The 17095-nt window shown below is 48.8% G+C and overlaps 1 protein-coding gene across 2 annotated transcripts; it reads right to left on the bottom strand.

The window, feature by feature from the left end:
- Positions 1-7110: 7110 nt before the first annotated feature.
- LOC139679401 (tektin-4-like) lies at positions 7111-16336 on the bottom strand. Of its 2 annotated transcripts, XM_071571139.1 has the most exons (6): positions 15809-16336; positions 14517-14587; positions 12462-12605; positions 11695-11917; positions 9056-9210; positions 7111-7686 (listed from the first exon to the last, which is right to left on the bottom strand). In XM_071571139.1, exons 1-6 carry the CDS (start codon positions 16325-16327, stop codon positions 7467-7469), a joined length of 1332 nt encoding a protein of 443 aa, XP_071427240.1. In that variant the 5' UTR covers positions 16328-16336; the 3' UTR covers positions 7111-7466. The 2 variants fall into 2 exon arrangements, with proteins under 2 accessions (XP_071427240.1, XP_071427241.1); XM_071571140.1 differs by lacking the exons at positions 14517-14587; positions 15809-16336 and adding an exon at positions 14406-14479.
- Between the last annotated feature and the right edge of the window lie 759 nt (positions 16337-17095).

Genomic DNA, 17095 nt, shown 5'->3' with positions numbered 1-17095 from the left:
ACCATCCCCAACACAACCCAGGCAGTGCTGCAGCCTCTCTCTGCATTTGGCTTTCCAAGAGCCTTGAACCAGATGGAATTCCTGCCTATGGCATGTGGGAAGGGCACTCAGGGATACCCAGTGCCAGGCACAGCACAGGAGGTGCCCTGGGCTGATCCCTCCCTGCAGGTTCCATTCCCAGCCTGGCTGCTCCTTTACTGTCCCTGCAGGGGACACACCCGGGGCAGGAGCAGCTCCCACAGCCACAGACACATCACCACGTGCCTTATTCCCCACTCAGCTGCTCTCGCTTCAGCCTCCTGGTGGATCCCCAGGGACATACTGAGGTTGGACTTTAGGATCCCCAGATATATATTGTTGGATTTTAGGACCTCCAGGCACATATTGGGAGTGGATTTTAGGACCCCCAGGCATATATTGTTGATTTTAGGATTGTCAGACATATATTGTGGTTGGATTTCAGGATCCTCAGGGTTATATTGTTGATTTTAGGAACCCCAGGGATACATTGTGGTTGATTTTAGGACCCCCAGACATATATTGTGGTTGATTTTAGGATCCCCAGACATACATTGTGGTTGATTTTAGGATCCTCAAGGGATTATTTTTGATTTTAGGATCCCCAGGCACATGCTGTGTTTGATTTTAGGATCCCCAGACATATATTGTGGTTGATTTTAGGACCCCCAGACATACATCGTGGTTGATTTTAGGATCCCCAGGGGAATATTGTTGATTTTAGGATCCTCAGACACATATTGTGGTTGATTTTAGGATTCCCAGGGATTGTTGGATTTTAGAACCCCCAGGCACACATTGGGATTGGATTTTAGGATCCTCAGAGTTATATTGTGGTTAATTTCAGGATCCCCAGACATACATTGTGGTTGATTTTAGGACCCCCAGCACATACTGTGTTTGATTTTAGGATGTCCAGGGATATACTGTGGTTGATTTTAGGACCCTCAGGGTTATATTGTGGTTGATTTTAGGATCTCCAGGGATATATTGATTTTAGGATCCCCAGGCACATGCTGTCTTTGATTTTAGGATCCTCAGGTTTATATTGTGGTTGATTTTAGGATCCCCAGACACATATTGTTGGATTTTAGGACCTCCAGACACATATTGGGGTTGGATTTCAGGATCCCCAGGGGTATATTGTTCATTTAATGATCTCCAGGCATATATTGTAGTTGATTTTAGGATCCCAAGACAGACATTGTGGTTGATTTTAGGACCCTCAGGCACATATTGTTGATTTTAGGATCTCCAGACATATATTGGGGTTGGATTTTAGGATCCTTAGGGATATATTGTGGTTGATTTTAGGATCTCCAGGGATATATTGTTGATTTTAGGACCCCCAGACACATACTGTGTTTGATTTTAGGATCCCCAGGGATATATTGTTGATTTTAGGACCCCTGGACATACATTGTGGTTGATTTTAGGATCCTCAGGGAAATATTGTTGATTTTAGGATCCTCAGGGATATATTATGGTTGATTTTAGGACCCTCAGAGTTATATTGTGGTTAATTTCAGGACCCCAAGACATACATTGTAGTTGATTTTAGGACCCCCAGACATACATTGTGGTTGATTTTAGGATCCCCAGGCACATGCTGTGTTTGATTTTAGGATCCTCAGGGTTATATTGTGGTTGATTTTAGGATCTCCAGGGACATATTGTTGATTTTAGGACCCCCAGACATACATTGTGGTTGATTTTAGGACCCCCAGACATACATTGTGGTTGATTTTAGGACCCCCAGGCACATGCTGTGTTTGATTTTAGGATCCTCAGGGGAATATTTTTGATTTTAGGATCCCCAGGCACATGCTGTGTTTGATTTTAAGATCCTCAGGGTTATATTGTGGTTGATTTTAGGATCCCCAGGGACATATTGTTGATTTTAGGACCCCTGGACATACATTGTGGTTGATTTTAGGACCCCCAGACATACATTGTGGTTGATTTTAGGACCCCCAGACATACATTGTGGTTGATTTTAGGACCCCCAGACATACATTGTGGTTGATTTTAGGACCCCCAGACATACATGCTGTGTTTGATTTTAGGATCCCCAGGGGAATATTTTTGATTTTAGGACCCCCAGACACATGCTGTGTTTGATTTTAGGATCCCCAGGGGAATATTTTTGATTTTAGGACCCCCAGGCACATGCTGTGTTTGATTTTAGGATCCCCAGGGGAATATTTTTGATTTTAGGACCCCCAGGCACATGCTGTGTTTGATTTTAGGATCCTCAGGGAAATCCTGTTGGCTTTTCCCTGCTCTGTGTCTCTGAGGGTGTGACACAGCACAGGCTGTTGCAGCCCCAACTCTGTGCACTTGGACACCCCCAAAGCTCCTTGGCCCCTCCATTTCCATTTCCATTTCCATGTGGTAACTCCCTGACAGGCCTGAGGAAGCCCTGGAAGGCTCTGCAGGCTCAGAGCTGCTCCACAGCTCAGGAAGGAGCTTTTTCTGGCCACGTTTCCTGCAGCTCCTGCAACACTCAGTGCAGAAGTGACTCTGTGGAGCAGCTCGAGCTCCATTTCTGCAGGACCAGCTTGTGAGCTGGAAGGTCAGGGAAGATCATTGTGCTCCTGAGGAAAGGGAGGTGGGTCATGGCTGGTGGAGCACAGGCAGGGCCCAGCTTTGCCTGCTCTGGATCAGTGGTGGGCAGCGGGCACAGCTCTGTGTTCTCCTCCCTCTCTGCTGCTCCATCAGATCTGGGCACAGGAAAGGTCACCTTGTCCTGCAGGCCCAGCTCAGCCTCCCCCAGGCCTCCAAAACCAGGAGTCCTTCACAGGGAAAGGAATTAAAAGAGGGTCAATTTAGATCAGATAATAATGAAGGTTTTTACATGAGGTTGGGCAGACCCTGGCACAGTTGCCCAGAGAAGCTGTGGCTGCCCCAGCCCTGGGAGTGTCCCAGGCCAGGCTGGACAGGGCTTGGAGCACCCTGGGCTGGTGGGAGGTGTCCCTGCCCATGGCAGGGGTGGCACTGGGTGGGCTTTGAGGTCCCTTCCAACCCAAACCATTCTATGATTCTGATTTGGATATAAATAAATATTTCTTTTTGCTGCCAAATGGAAGCTGGAAGAAACCCTGGAGTCTCCTTTGCCTCTGGCAAAGCCTGAGTGGCAGCACAGGGGGGTGGAAGCAGAGCTGGAGCATCAACAAGGGGGAAAATGAGGCTCTGAAGGCAAAATCCCAATTCAGGAGGATCCCCAAACTGCCATTTATTTACAGAAAACATGTAATTGAAGTGTCAGAGGAGAACAATTAAAGCATTCCCTGACAGGAATCAGTGGGGGCAGTGCTGGCACTTTCCTCTCGCTGCAAAGAGAGATTGGGGCTGATTTTCCCTTTTCAGTCATTCCTCAACCTCTTTTCAATGTCATGATCTGTTCATACAACGTGGAGCTGAAGAAAAAGGGTTTGAACCTCCAGCAGCTCAATGGATTCTGTTCCAGCAGTGGCTGAGGCCTCAGATTTTAGTTATATTTATGTGTGTATATATGTTTATATTTATATTATATTTATATTTATATTATATTTATATTTATATTATATTTATATTTATATTTATATTATGTTTATATTTATATTTATATTTATACTTATACTTATATTTATATTTATATTTTAATTATACTTATATTTATACTTATATTTATATTCATATATATATTTATATTTATATTCATATCTATATTTATATTTATACTTATATTTATATTATACTTATATTTATATTTATATTCCTATCTAAATTCATATTTATATTTATATTTAGATTTATACTTATATTTATATTTATATTCATATATATTTATATTTATATTTATATTTTAATTATACTTACATTTATATTTAGATTTATACTTATATTTATATTTATACTTATATTTATATTTATATTCATATCTATATTTCTATTTATACTTATATTTATATTATACTTATATTTATATTCCTATCTAAATTCATATTTATATTTATATTTATACTTACATTTATACTTATATTTATATTTATATTTATATTTATATTTATATTATACTTACATTTATATTTATATTATACTTATATTTATATTTATATATATATATTCATATATATATTTATATGTATGTATATATAAATAAGCAAACAAATAAATATATTAAATATAATAAATAATATATAATAATTAACAAATTATAATAAATAATAATAAATAATATAATAATTATAAGAACTATTATATTATAAATATAATATATTGATATATAATAATTTATTATATTTCTTTATAATAAACATATTTACCAACCTGATCTCTTTACCAACCTGATCTCTCTTTACCATCAGGTGACCCACCTGGTGGATGAGGGGAAGGCTCTGGGTGTGTCTGTCTGGACTTCAGCAAGGCCTTTGACACCATCTCCCATAACATAGTCCTGGCAAAGCTGGTGGCCCATGGCCTGGACAGGTGTCCCCTCTGCTGGGTCAGGAGCTGGAGGGTCAGGCCCAGAGAGTGCTGGTGAATGGAGCTGCATCCAGCTGGTCACCAGTGGTGTCCCCAGGGGTCTGTGTTGGGTCCTGTCCTGTTTAACATCTTTAGTGATGATTTGGATGAGGGGATTGAGTCCATCAGCAGCAAATTTGCTGATGACACCAAGTTGGGAGGGAGTGTCGACCTGCTGGAAGGCAGGAGGGCTCTGCAGAGGGACCTGGACAGGCTGGAGGGCTCTGCAGGGGGACCTGGACAGGCTGGAGGGCTCTGCAGGGGGACCTGGACAGGCTGGAGGGCTCTGCAGGGGGACCTGGACAGGCTGGAGGGCTCTGCAGGGGGACCTGGATAGACTGGAGGGCTCTGCAGAGGGACCTGGATAGACTGGAGGGCTCTGCAGAGGGACCTGGATAGACTGGAGGGCTCTGCAGAGGGACCTGGACAGGCTGGAGGGCTCTGCAGAGGGACCTGGACAGGCTGGAGGGCTCTGCAGAGGGACCTGGACAGGCTGGAGGGCTCTGCAGAGGCACCTGGACAGGCTGGAGGGCTCTGCAGAGGGACCTGGACAGGCTGGAGGGCTCTGCAGAGGCACCTGGACAGGCTGGAGGGCTCTGCAGAGGCACCTGGATAGACTGGAGAGATGGGCTGATTCCAATGGGATGAAGTTCAACAAGGCCAAGTGCAGGTCCTGCCCTTTGGCCACCCCAACCCCTGCAGCGCTCCAGGCTGGGCACAGAGTGGCTGGAGAGCAGCCAGGCAGAGGGACCTGGGGGGACTGAGGGACAGGAAGCTCAACAGGAGCCACCAGTGTGCCCAGGTGGCCAAGAAGGCCAAGGGGATCCTGGCCTGGATCCTGCAGACCCCGTGGAGGGCAGGGTTGCTCCCTGGGCCAGGAGGATCCCACCCTGCCAACCAGGAATCCTCTGCTGGAAGCATCAAAACAGATGCCATGAAGTACCTTTAAGGTGTTTCAAACTCACCATGTAGAGGTTCTCCAGAAGTTTTAAGGGAAGACTCAAAGCCATGTTAATTTTAAGGCAGGACTTAAGTTTCCACTTAAATTTAAGTAGAATAAACCACAGTGAATATTGTTATTATTCCCACAAAATACTCACATTATTAAGGTGAAACCCCCAAATATGACACATTATGCACAAATGATACATTACAGATGTAATGAACTCTCTTTAACCTGTTTTTAACTCACCATATAGAGATTCTCCAGAAGTCTTAAGGTCAGACTCAAGTCCATGTTCATTTTAAGGCAGGATTTCAGTTCCCACTTAAATTTAAGTGGAACAAATTGTTATTAATCCCACTAAATACTCACATTATTAGGGTGAAAGCCCCAAATATAACACATTATGCACAAATGATACATTGCAGAGATAATGAACTCTCTTTAACCTGTTTTAAACTCACCATATAGAGATTCTCCAGAAGTTTTAAGGGAAGACTCAAAGCCATGTTCATTTTAAGGCAGGATTTCAGTTCCCACTTAAATTTAAGTAGAATAAACCACAGTGAATATTGTTATTAATCCCACTAAATACTCATATTATTAAGGTGAAACCCCCAAATATGACACATTATGCACAAATGATACATTGCAGATATAATGAACTCTCTTTAACCTGTTTTAAACTCACCATGTAGAGATTCTCCAGAAGTCTTAAGGTCAGACTCAAGTCCATGTTCATTTTCAGGCAGGACTTCAGTTCCCACTTAAGTTTAAGTGGAACAAATTGTTATTATTCCCACTAAATACTCACATTATTGGGGTAAACCCCCCAAATATAACACATTATGCACAAATGATACATTGCAGAGATAATAAACTACCTTTAAGCTGGTTTAAACTCACCATATAGAGATTCTCCAGAAGTCTTAAGGTCAGACTCAAAGCCATGTTCATTTTAAGGCAGGATTTCAGTTCCCACTTAAATTTAAGCAGAACAAATTATTATTCCCACTCAATATTCACTCACAGTATTTAATTATTGGGGTAAACCCCCCAAATATAACAGATTATGCACAAATGATACATTGCAGATATAATGAACTCTCTTTAACCTGTTTCAAACTCACCATATAGAGGTTCTCCAGAAGTTTTAAGGTGAGACTCAAAGCCATGTTCATTTTAAGGCAGGATTTCAGTTCCCACTTAAATTTAAGCAGAACAAATTGTTATTAATCCCACTAAATACTCACATTATTAGGGTGAAACCCCTAAATATAACACATTATGAACAAATGATACATTACAAATGTAATGAACTCTCTTTAACCTGTTTTAAACTCACCATATAAAGGTGGTCCAGAAGTTTTAAGGTGAGACTCAAAGCCCACCATGACATGTCAATTTTAAGGCAGGACTTGAGTTTCCACTAAAATTTAAGTAGAATAAAACACAGTGAATATTGTTATTAATCCCACTAAATACTCACTCACATTATTAGGGTGAAACCCCCAAATATGACACATTATGCACAAATGATACATTGCAGAGATAATGAAGTGCCTTGAAGCTGTTTTAAATTCACTGTATAGAGATTCCCCAGAAGTCTTAAGGTCAGACTCAAAGCCATGTTCATTTTCAGGCAGGATTTCAGTTCCCACTTAAATTTAAGTGGAACAAATTATTATTCCCACTCAATATTCACTCACAGTATTTAATTATTGGGGTAAACCCCCCCAAATGTGACACATTATGCACAAATATTATAGGTTCTCCAGAAGTTTTAAGGTGAGACTCAAAGCCATGTTCATTTTCAGGCAGGATTTCAGTTCCCACTTAACTTCAAGCGGAACAAACCCCAACGGACGCCGCAATTCCGTGAATAAAATCCATTTATTTTTGTATCAAAGATTCTAGATTTTTCCTAACCTTTTTTTGCACCCTTGCCAATGGTGAACAGAAAAGAAGCAGCTCCATCCCCCCCCAGGTCTGCAGAAAGTCACTGTTTGTAGCTGGCCAGTTCCAGATCCACGGGGTAGTGGATGCGGAAGGGCAAGCACTTCTCCCTGTCGATGGAGATGCTGTTGGCCTTCACCGCGATCTCCTTCTCCAGCTTCATCCTGGTCTCCTCCAGGTGCTTCAGGCACTGCTCTGACTCCATCAGTTTTCTCTTCAGGGCTTCCAGGAACACTGTGAGCTCTTCCACTTCGCTCACCAACCTGAAGGGGATGACAGGAAGGGATGAGGAAGAGCAGGAGAGGCACAAAGAGACGTGAACAGGAATGAGGACAAAGAGCAGCAGCTGCAGGATCAGGACTTTGTTCAGGAGGAGCTCAGAGAAGGTCAGGAAGGACTCAGAGAAGGTCAGGAAGCAGCTCAGAGAAGGTGGAGGAAGGAGCTCAGGGAAGGTCAGGAAGGAGCTCAGGGAAGGTCAGGAAGGAGCTCAGGGAAGGCCAGGCAGGAGCTCAGGGAAGGTCAGGAAGGAGCTCAGGGAAGGTCAGGAAGGAGCTCAGGGAAGGTCAGGAAGGAGCTCAGGGAAGGTCAGGAAGGAGCTCAGGGAAGGTCAGGAAGCAGCTCAGAGAAGGTCAGGAAGGAGCTCAGAGAAGGTCAGGAAGGAGCTCAGAGAAGGTCAGGAAGGAGCTCAGAGAAGGTCAGGAAGGAGCTCAGAGAAGGTCAGGAAGCAGCTCAGAGAAGGTCAGGAAGCAGCTCAGAGAAGGTCAGGAAGCAGCTCAGAGAAGGTCAGGAAGCAGCTCAGAGAAGGTCAGGAAGCAGCTCAGAGAAGGTCAGGAAGCAGCTCAGAGAAGGTCAGGAAGCAGCTCAGAGAAGGTCAGGAAGCAGCTCAGGGGAAGGTCAGGAAGCAGCTCAGGGAAGGTCAGGAAGCAGCTCAGGGGAAGGTCAGGAAGCAGCTCAGGGAAGGCCAGGAAGGAGCTCAGAGAAGGCCAGGAAGGAGCTCAGGGAAGGCCAGGAAGGAGCTCAGGGAAGGTCAGGAAGGAGCTCAGGGAAGGTGGAGGAAGGAGCTCAGGGAAGGTGGAGGAAGGAGCTCAGGGAAGGTGGAGGAAGGAGCTCAGGGAAGGTCAGGAAGGAGCTCAGAGAAGGTCAGGAAGGAGCTCAGGGAAGGTCAGGAAGGTCTCAGAGAAGGTCAGGAAAAGCTGAAAACCCTTCCATGGGTTAGGAAGCCCCAGGAACTGATTTAGGGAGTCCCAGGAACTGATTTAGGGAGATCCAATAATTGATTTAGGAAGTCCCAAGGATTAATTTAGGGAGTCCCCAGAACTGCTTTAGGGAGTCCCAAGAACTGATTTAGGGAGTCCCAAGAACTGATTTAGGGAGCCTCAAGAACTGATTTAGGGAGACTCTATTAAGTATATTAATTATATTTCCTATATTTTATGTTATATTAATAATCCTTTACACAATATAAAATATGAAAAATGAACTATAATAACAATAATATTTATACTAAACTACTCCTGGCAGTGATTTCAGCCTCATTTGTGACTCACACCCCACCCAAAGAGCAGCCAAAGCTCAGGGCTGGGAGTCCCCACACAGGTGGGACAGTGTCCCTTGGAGAAGTGGTGGCATCACCTGAACTGGGGCTCGTCCTTGCACAGCTCCACGTTGGGCCTGAAGGACCTGTCGTAGAGCCTGGTCTGGGCCACCTTCAGGTAGGTCTCCTTGTCCCTGATGGCTTGTTTGAGAGCAACAATGTTGGCTTCCTCCTCTCCAATGTCCTTGAGGGTCTGGGGAGGACACCCAAGAGCAAGAACTCAGAGACTCACAGACTGTTCTGAGTTGGAAGGACCCCCAAGGATCATCGAGTCCAACTCTTCAGTCAATGGCCCACAGAGGGGATTGAACCCATGACCTTGGCATTGTTACAACCAAGTTTTAATCAACTGAGCCGATCTCAGGATCTGTTTCAAAAGGTATTTCCCTGTTTCCAAAAGGTCTTTGTCTGTTTCCAAAAGGTCTTTCCCTGTCTCCAAAAGGTCTTTCCCTGTCTCCAAAAGGTCTTTCCCTGTCTCCAAAAGGTCTTTCCCTGTCTCCAAAAGGTCCTTCTCTGTTTCCAAAAGGTCTTTCCCTGTCTCCAAAAGGTCTTTCCCTGTCTCCAAAAGGTCTTTCCCTGTCTCCAAAAGGTCTTTCCCTGTCTCCAAAAGGTCTTTCCCTGTTTCCAAAAGGTCTTTCCCTGTCTCCAAAAGGTCCTTCTCTGTTTCCAAAAGGTCCTTCTCTGTTTCCAAAAGGTCCTTCTCTGTTTCCAAAAGGTCCTTCTCTGTTTCCAAAAGGTCCTTCTCTGTTTCCAAAAGGTCTTTCCCTCTGCCCCTCTGAACATCTGCTCATGGACCTGCTGAAGTTGGGGTGGGTTTGTCCTCCTGTTTGACCAGAATTCAGGAGAAATGGAATGACAAAGAGGGGGTTTGAACTTCTGCATTTTCACTGTTGCTCTGACAGTCAATCCTGGGTCTGAAAAGCAGCAGAAAATATTCTGCAGCCTGTTCCAAACCCCTTCCATGTCCCACAACACTTCCCACCTCCAGGAAGTGCTTTCAATTGTAAATTTCAGCTTTCTTTGATTTTAATTGGAAATTTTATCCAAGAAAAAAAAAGGGTATTTCAAATCACATGGAGAGATGCTGATCAGCTTGGAAATCCATGGATTTCTGAAGGAAATGGAAAGACAGGAAATCCTGAATTGCTTCTCCCTCCTAACCACTGACACAGACAGAAATTAAAGCCCACTCAGCTGTCCTTAACTTAGTCCATGTCCTAATTCAGCAAACTGGGACCAGTTTGTTCCTGCGTGGGTGTGACCAAAGCTGTGGATTGTCCACCCTCTGTGCCATTGCCCAGCAACTGTTCCCAATGGCCCATTGGCAGCAGCTGCCCAGGGCACAGCTGAGCCCTCAGGCTGGGAGCTGGCTGGGAAAGAAGCCTGGCAGAGGAGCTGGGAGAACTGCCCTGCAGGGACTCCTTGGCACCTCCACACCCACCTGAGGGCTCAGCTCTGCCCATGGGCCAGCAACGATTCCAAAATCCCCCCTGACTGCCAGAGTCAGATCCCCCAGTGTGGAACTCCCTGCCCTGGGGGAGGCACTGGGGGCTCCCACCCAAACCTGAGGGGATGGAATCTCAGGGGTTTGGGGACTTGGGGAACCACTCATTGGATGCAGAGGAGGAGCAGACCCTGGACAGGAGGAGCCCCCCACTCTGCCCAGACTGTGCCATCATCTGCACCAACAGGTTTGTCCCTTCCTTTTCCTTTGGACTCGAAGGCACCACGTGGGGCTCAGCACAGGGGCCACCAAACCCCCCTGTGTTTGTGCCCCAGGGGGTGGGTTACACTGCTGGGCTTGGGGGTTAAACCCAATTTCTCTTTGTGCCATTGGATTTATTGTAATGTTGTTATTAAATTATAACTCTGATTTATAATCTCTTTCATGTTGGGTTCATTTCTCCTCCTGCTTTACCTTTAACCCATCACAAAGCTCCACCAAGCTTGTGGTGCTGATGCTCCACATCCAACAGTGGAACTCCATGGCCTGACCATGAGCCCACCCCTTGGGGCAGAGGTGGAGGCAACAGGAGCTTTTGGTTCTGCTGAGATCTGGTTTGGCCCTGTGAGAGATGGTTGGAATTCTCTGCTCCAAGGATATCTCCTGCATCTTACACTTAATTCTGATTTCTCTGCTTTGTAATACTGTTATTAAATCATAACTCTGACTTATAATTTCTTGTGTGTGGGGTTCATTTCTCCTGCTGGTTCACCTTTAACCCATCACAAAGCTCCACCAAGCTTGTGGTGCTGATGCTCCACATCCAACAGTGGAACTCCATGGCCTGACCATGAGCCCACCCCTTGGGGCAGAGGTGGGGGCAACAGGAGCTTTTGGTTGTGCTGAGATCTGGTTTGGCCCTGGGAGAGATGGTTGGGATTCTCTGCTCCAAGGACTCCTGGGACATCTCCTGCATCTTACACTTAATTCTGATTTTTCTGCTTTGTAATACTGTTATTAAATCATAACTCTGACTTACAATTTTTTGTGTGTTGGGTTCATTTCTCCTGCTGGTTCACCTTTAACCCACCACAGCCCATCACAACCAAACTGCCCAACTGGAGCCCCAACCCAGCTCCGAAGTCTCTTCCCACCCCCTGAGCTGCCCCAAACCAGCACTGGACACCCGCCTTGGACTAAGACACACAGAGTGACCTCCCCCAGAGAGCTCACCTGCTCCAGGTGCTGCTCCAGCTTGAGCTTGGCATCATCCAGCTCCCTGCAGTGGTTGTGGAAGGCCTGGTTGACGGTGGCGCGCTGCAGGCGCAGGTCCTCGGCCGCGTCGTGGATGATGTTCTGGATGAGGGAACGGAGCTGCACCGAGGCCAGTTTCTCCTGCTCTGCACTGGAAATGTTGTCATGGCTGAACTGGGCCCAGGTCTTCGGTGTGGAGGCACTGGAGGAAGAGGGGAATGGAAGAAAATGGGAATCTTGCCCTCGAGAAGACAACCTGAGGCTGGTTCTGTCCTGCAAAGGTGTCGCTGAGCTCTGCTTGTTGTTGCACTGTAGACTTGGTATGAAGGAAGAAGATTAATCCTTTCACACATTCATAATCTCTCATTCCTGTGGCTTCTGAGGAAAGCAATAAATGACCAAAAATAAGGAAAAACTCTTCCATCTTTAGCCAACACTGCCAAGGATCAATAAGGACACACACACTTTTTGTGCAAGAATCAGCAGTTCAGTCACAGCAAACACTTCAGTATATTCAGGATTTACAGTCTGTGTCTACCTTGAAATAAAAAGATACAAGATCTTGATAGGCTGAGTGTGTTGGGGATGTTCAGCCTGGAGAAGAGAAGGCTCCAGGGAGACCTGAGAGCCCCTTCCAGTGCTAAAGGGGCTCCAGGAGAGCTGGAGAGGGAGTTGGGACAAGGGATGATTCTGTGATTCTCCCAGGCTGAGCTGTGTGTCCCAGGGTGGTCCCAAGAGTTACTCACTTCTCCTCAAACTTCACAGAGCTGGGGTGGGACTGGATGTTGGTGCTGTCGTTGTTGTAGCTCACACACTTGTCATCGATGTGATAGGTCTCCACCTTGTCTGACCAGTCCAGCTCACAGAACTCCTTCTGAATCCGGTTGGAGCTGGGAAGTTGAATCCACACATGGTTAGAGGGACACCAGACAACCCACAGCCCCACCACAGGTGTGTGAACCTCAGTCTGGGCCTGTGTCTTTACCATAAACATTCCCTTCTGTCTGGAAAATCCCACCAATCCCTCTGTCCCACACCCTGGAAGGACAGTAAGACTGATTTAGGTGGGATATTGGGAAACAATTCTTGGCTGGGAGGGTGGGCAGGCCCTGGCACAGGTGCCCAGAGAAGCTGTGGCTGCCCCAGCCCTGGGAGTGTCCCAGGCCAGGTTGGACAGGGCTAGGAGCAACCTGGGCTGGTGGGAGGTGTCCCTGTCCATGGAGGGGTGGCACTGGGTGGGCTTTGGGGTCCCTTCCAACCCAAACCATTCCAGAATTCTGGATCCCTCTGGGCTGGAGCCAGGCTGGGAGAGCTGGGGTGTCACCTGGAGAAGAGAAGGCTCCAGGGACACCTGAGAGCCCCTGGCAGGGCCTGAAGGGGCTTCAGGAGAGCTGGAGAGGGACTGGGGACAAGGGATGGAGGGACAGGGCACAGGGAATGGCTTCCCACTGCCAGAGGGCAGGGTTAGGTGGGATATTGGGAAGGAATTGCTGGCTGGGAGGGTGGGCAGGGCCTGGCACAGGTGCCCAGAGAAGCTGTGGCTGCCCCAGCCCTGGGAGTGTCCCAGGCCAGGCTGGACAGGGCTTGGAGCACCCTGGGCTGGTGGGAGGTGTCCCTGCCCATGGGAGGGGATGGAATAGATGATCTTTATGGTCCTTTCCACCCCAAACCATTCCATGATTCCCACTGTCCCAGACCTCCAGCCCAGTGCTGCCCCTGCTGAAGGCTCAGAGCTCCATGACCTGAGGCAGAGGAGTTTCTGCACTCTGGATTTCCCACAATAATCCTAAAATTGAGAGGATTTTTTTCCCAGCAGCAGCAGGTGGGTTTGCCCAGCAGAGGACATCAGGCAGTGCCACCAGAAGAATCACCCTCCACTTTCACTACAATGTTGGGCAGATCTCACATGGAAGACCTCCATGAAGTGGCCCCAACATTCCCTGAGCCCTCCTCTCCCTCCTTCCATGCAGACAGTGCAAACTGGCCTTGCAAGATAAAAGGTCAGGGATATTCCGATTAAAATCCCTGCTTTGTTTCCAATTAGAGTCACCCATCTCCCAATTAATTGAAATGATTTCAATTAGACAGGACTGTGAGTGTTATCAGCTGGTAACAGCAGGTGTCACTCTCACCCAGGGAATCAATACTTTACTGGCCAATGGGATTAAATTGGGATTAAACGGGATTGAAATAATCCCAAAACAATTATAAAAAGCAAAATAGTCTCCTCTCCTACTCTGATTGATGCAACAGAACGACTTGACATTATTCTGCATTTACAGCCATTCTTTCCACAAACAGCTTTTCATTCTATCTGGTAGAATAGAAACAGATTTAAAAAAATAAAATTAAAATATCAAGGTTTCCAGCAATTAACTCCTTTATATTTGCAGACAGGGAACATCTTTCCAAAGGGTTTGGAAGAAATTCCAGCCAACAGCCCTTTGGAAAGGCAATGAACGCCCACGTTGACACAGAAGGTCCATGTTTAAAGGTCACACTGACATCTGGTGGCAAAAACTCAACTGGAAAAGGAGAAATTCCTTTTCCCAAGGTGCAGGAAGGGAGGGAGGTATCCAGGGAATGCTGAGGTTGGGTTGGAAACCAAATCAAACACATGCTGGAAAACCAGGATTAGAAACCTAAATCCACTTTATTCCACTGGAAAATCCTCCCGTTCCAACATTAACCTTTTCAGTTTGAATGGAACTCCCATCTGAGCCTGGCCCTGGTGAGATCTTTTCTCCACTATTCCCACAGACCAGGAATGAGCTGCTGGAATATCCTGGGAAATGTCCTACCGGATCTGGTTGGTGGCTTGAATTATAGTCCTTTTCAGAAGATCCCGAATATTCCTGATGAGATCAGCTTCCTAAAGGAAAACAAACCCAGGGAGACTCCTGTGATATCCAGCCCTCAGTGCCCACCCCAGTCCTCAGTGCCCACCCACCTTCAGCAGCTGCCTCTCCACCTCATCCATCCCCAGCCCTCAGTGCCCACCCCAGCCCTCAGTGCCCACCCCAGCCCTCAGTGCCCACCCCAGCTCTCAGTGCCCACCCACCTTCAGCAGCTGCCTCTCCATCTCCCCCATCCCCAGCCCTCAGTGCCATCCCCAGCTCTCAGTGCCCACCCACCTTCAGCAGCTGCCTCTCCATCTCCCCCATCCCCAGCCCTCAGTGCCATCCCCAGCTCTCAGTGCCCACCCCAGCCCTCAAGTGCCCACCCCAGCCCTCAGTGCCCACCCCAGCTCTCAGTGCCATCCCCAGCCCTCAGTGCCCACCCCAGCCCTCAGTGCCCACCCCAGCTCTCAGTGCCATCCCCAGCCCTCAGTGCCCACCCCAGCCCTCAGTGCCCACCCACTTTCAGCAGCTGCCTCTCCATCTGCTCCATCCCCAGCCCTCAGTGCCCACCCCAGCTCTCAGTGCCCACCCACCTTCAGCAGCTGCCTCTCCATCTCCATCCCCAGCTCTCAGTGCCCACCCCAGCCCTCAGTGCCATCCCCAGCCCTCAGTGCCCACCCTAGCCCTCAGTGCCCACCCCAGCCCTCAGTGCCATCCCCAGCCCTCAGTGCCATCCCCAGCTCTCAGTGCCCACCCACCTCCAGCAGCTGCCTCTCCATCTCCATCCCCAGCTCTCAGTGCCCACCCCAGCCCTCAGTGCCCACCCCAGCCCTCAGTGCCCACCCACCTTCAGCAGCTGCCTCTCCATCTCCCCCATCCCCAGCCCTCAGTGCCATCCCCAGCTCTCAGTGCCCACCCCAGCCCTCAGTGCCATCCCCAGCCCTCAGTGCCCACCCACCTCCAGCAGCTGCCTCTCCATCTCCATCCCCAGCTCTCAGTGCCATCCCCAGCCCTCAGTGCCCACCCACCTTCAGCAGCTGCCTCTCCATCTCCCCCATCCCCAGCCCTCAGTGCCCACCCCAGCCCTCAGTGCCATCCCCAGCCCTCAGTGCCCACCCCAGCCCTCAGTGCCCACCCCAGCCCTCAGTGCCCACCCCAGCCCTCAGTGCCATCCCCAGCCCTCAGTGCCCACCCCAGCTCTCAGTGCCCACCCCAGCCCTCAGTGCCCACCCCAGCCCTCAGTGCCCACCCACCTTCAGCAGCTGCCTCTCCACCTCGTCGATCACCAGGTCCGGGGGCTGCCTCCTCTCCCGGCACTGCAGGTTGTCGGTGACCACTCCGTAGGGCACCTCGGTGGCATCGAGCGCCCGCTCCAGCCGCAGCTTCTGGGCCGCCAGCAGGTTGGTCTCTGCGTCCAGCTCCATGACCTCCTTCTGCAGCTCCACCCTCCAGAAGTGGATGTCCTGCAGGCGCTGCCCGAGGGTGCTCTTGGAGTGCTGCTGGGCGCGCTGGGCACAGGCGGCCGCGTGTCTGCGGAGGTGCCCGGCCTCGGCCCGGCCACGCTGCGCCTCCTCGCCCACGGTGCAGGCCTGGTTGAACACCCGCGCGTTGCGGCGGTGCCACTCGGGCAGCTGGTACTTGGAGGTGCGGAAACCGGCCATGGCCATGCCGCAGCACGAGCCGGGGCGCTCCTGGCCGGCCACATGGCAGATCTTGCCGGGCAGGGGGCAGGAGGGCACGGCCGGCGGCACCGGCTCCTCGGGCAGGGCCATGGCGGAGCCTCCGCGGCCGCCGCTGCGCCGCGTCCTTCCGTTACCGCGGCAACGGCGCCGACCAATGGGGAGCCGGCTCCTCGGTTAACGGACATCTATAACAACCAATCAAAGTGAGGGTTTGCCCTAAGACCGTCTTTGATTGGTGGATGCTGCCGCCCGTGCCCGCCTCCACGCGGCTTGTTGCCATGGCAACGGGAAGCCAACGTGGAGGTGTCATGGCGGCGGGAGGGCCCAGGGACCTGGAGCCATAGGGGGCTGGGAATCACAGGATCCTGGAACTGTAGGATCCTGGAATAACAGGATCCTGGAATCATAGGATACTGGAATTATAGAATCCTGGAATAACAGGAGCCTGGAATCATAGGATACTGGAGTTATGGGATCCTGGAGCCATGGGGTCCTGGAGGAAAGTCAAGAGAAGGCAAGGCAAGGAGAAAGGGGAAAGGAAAAAGGAAAAGGGGAAGGAAAAAAAGGGAAAAGAAAAGGGGAAATGGGAAAGGGAAAAAGGGGAAAGAAAAAAAGGAAAAAGAGGGAAAGGAAAAGAAAAAGGGAAAGGAAAAGGAGAAAAGGAAAAGGAAAAGGAAAAGGAGAAAAGGAAAAGGAAAAGGAAAAGGAAAAGGAAAAGGAAAAGGAAAAGGAAAAGGAAAAGGAAAAGGAAAAGGAAAAGGAAAGGGAGAGGCTGGAGACGCAGCTGCTGTTCCGAGCCCTCCGGCAGGGATGGCGCTGGTGCCAACAGAGGGCACTGTGGCCCTTCCCTTTCCCTCC

This window comes from Pithys albifrons, chromosome 16 (genome assembly GCF_047495875.1).
Source record: "Pithys albifrons albifrons isolate INPA30051 chromosome 16, PitAlb_v1, whole genome shotgun sequence".
NCBI lineage: Eukaryota > Metazoa > Chordata > Aves > Passeriformes > Thamnophilidae > Pithys > Pithys albifrons.
This window is presented reverse-complemented; position numbering and strand designations above follow the sequence as displayed.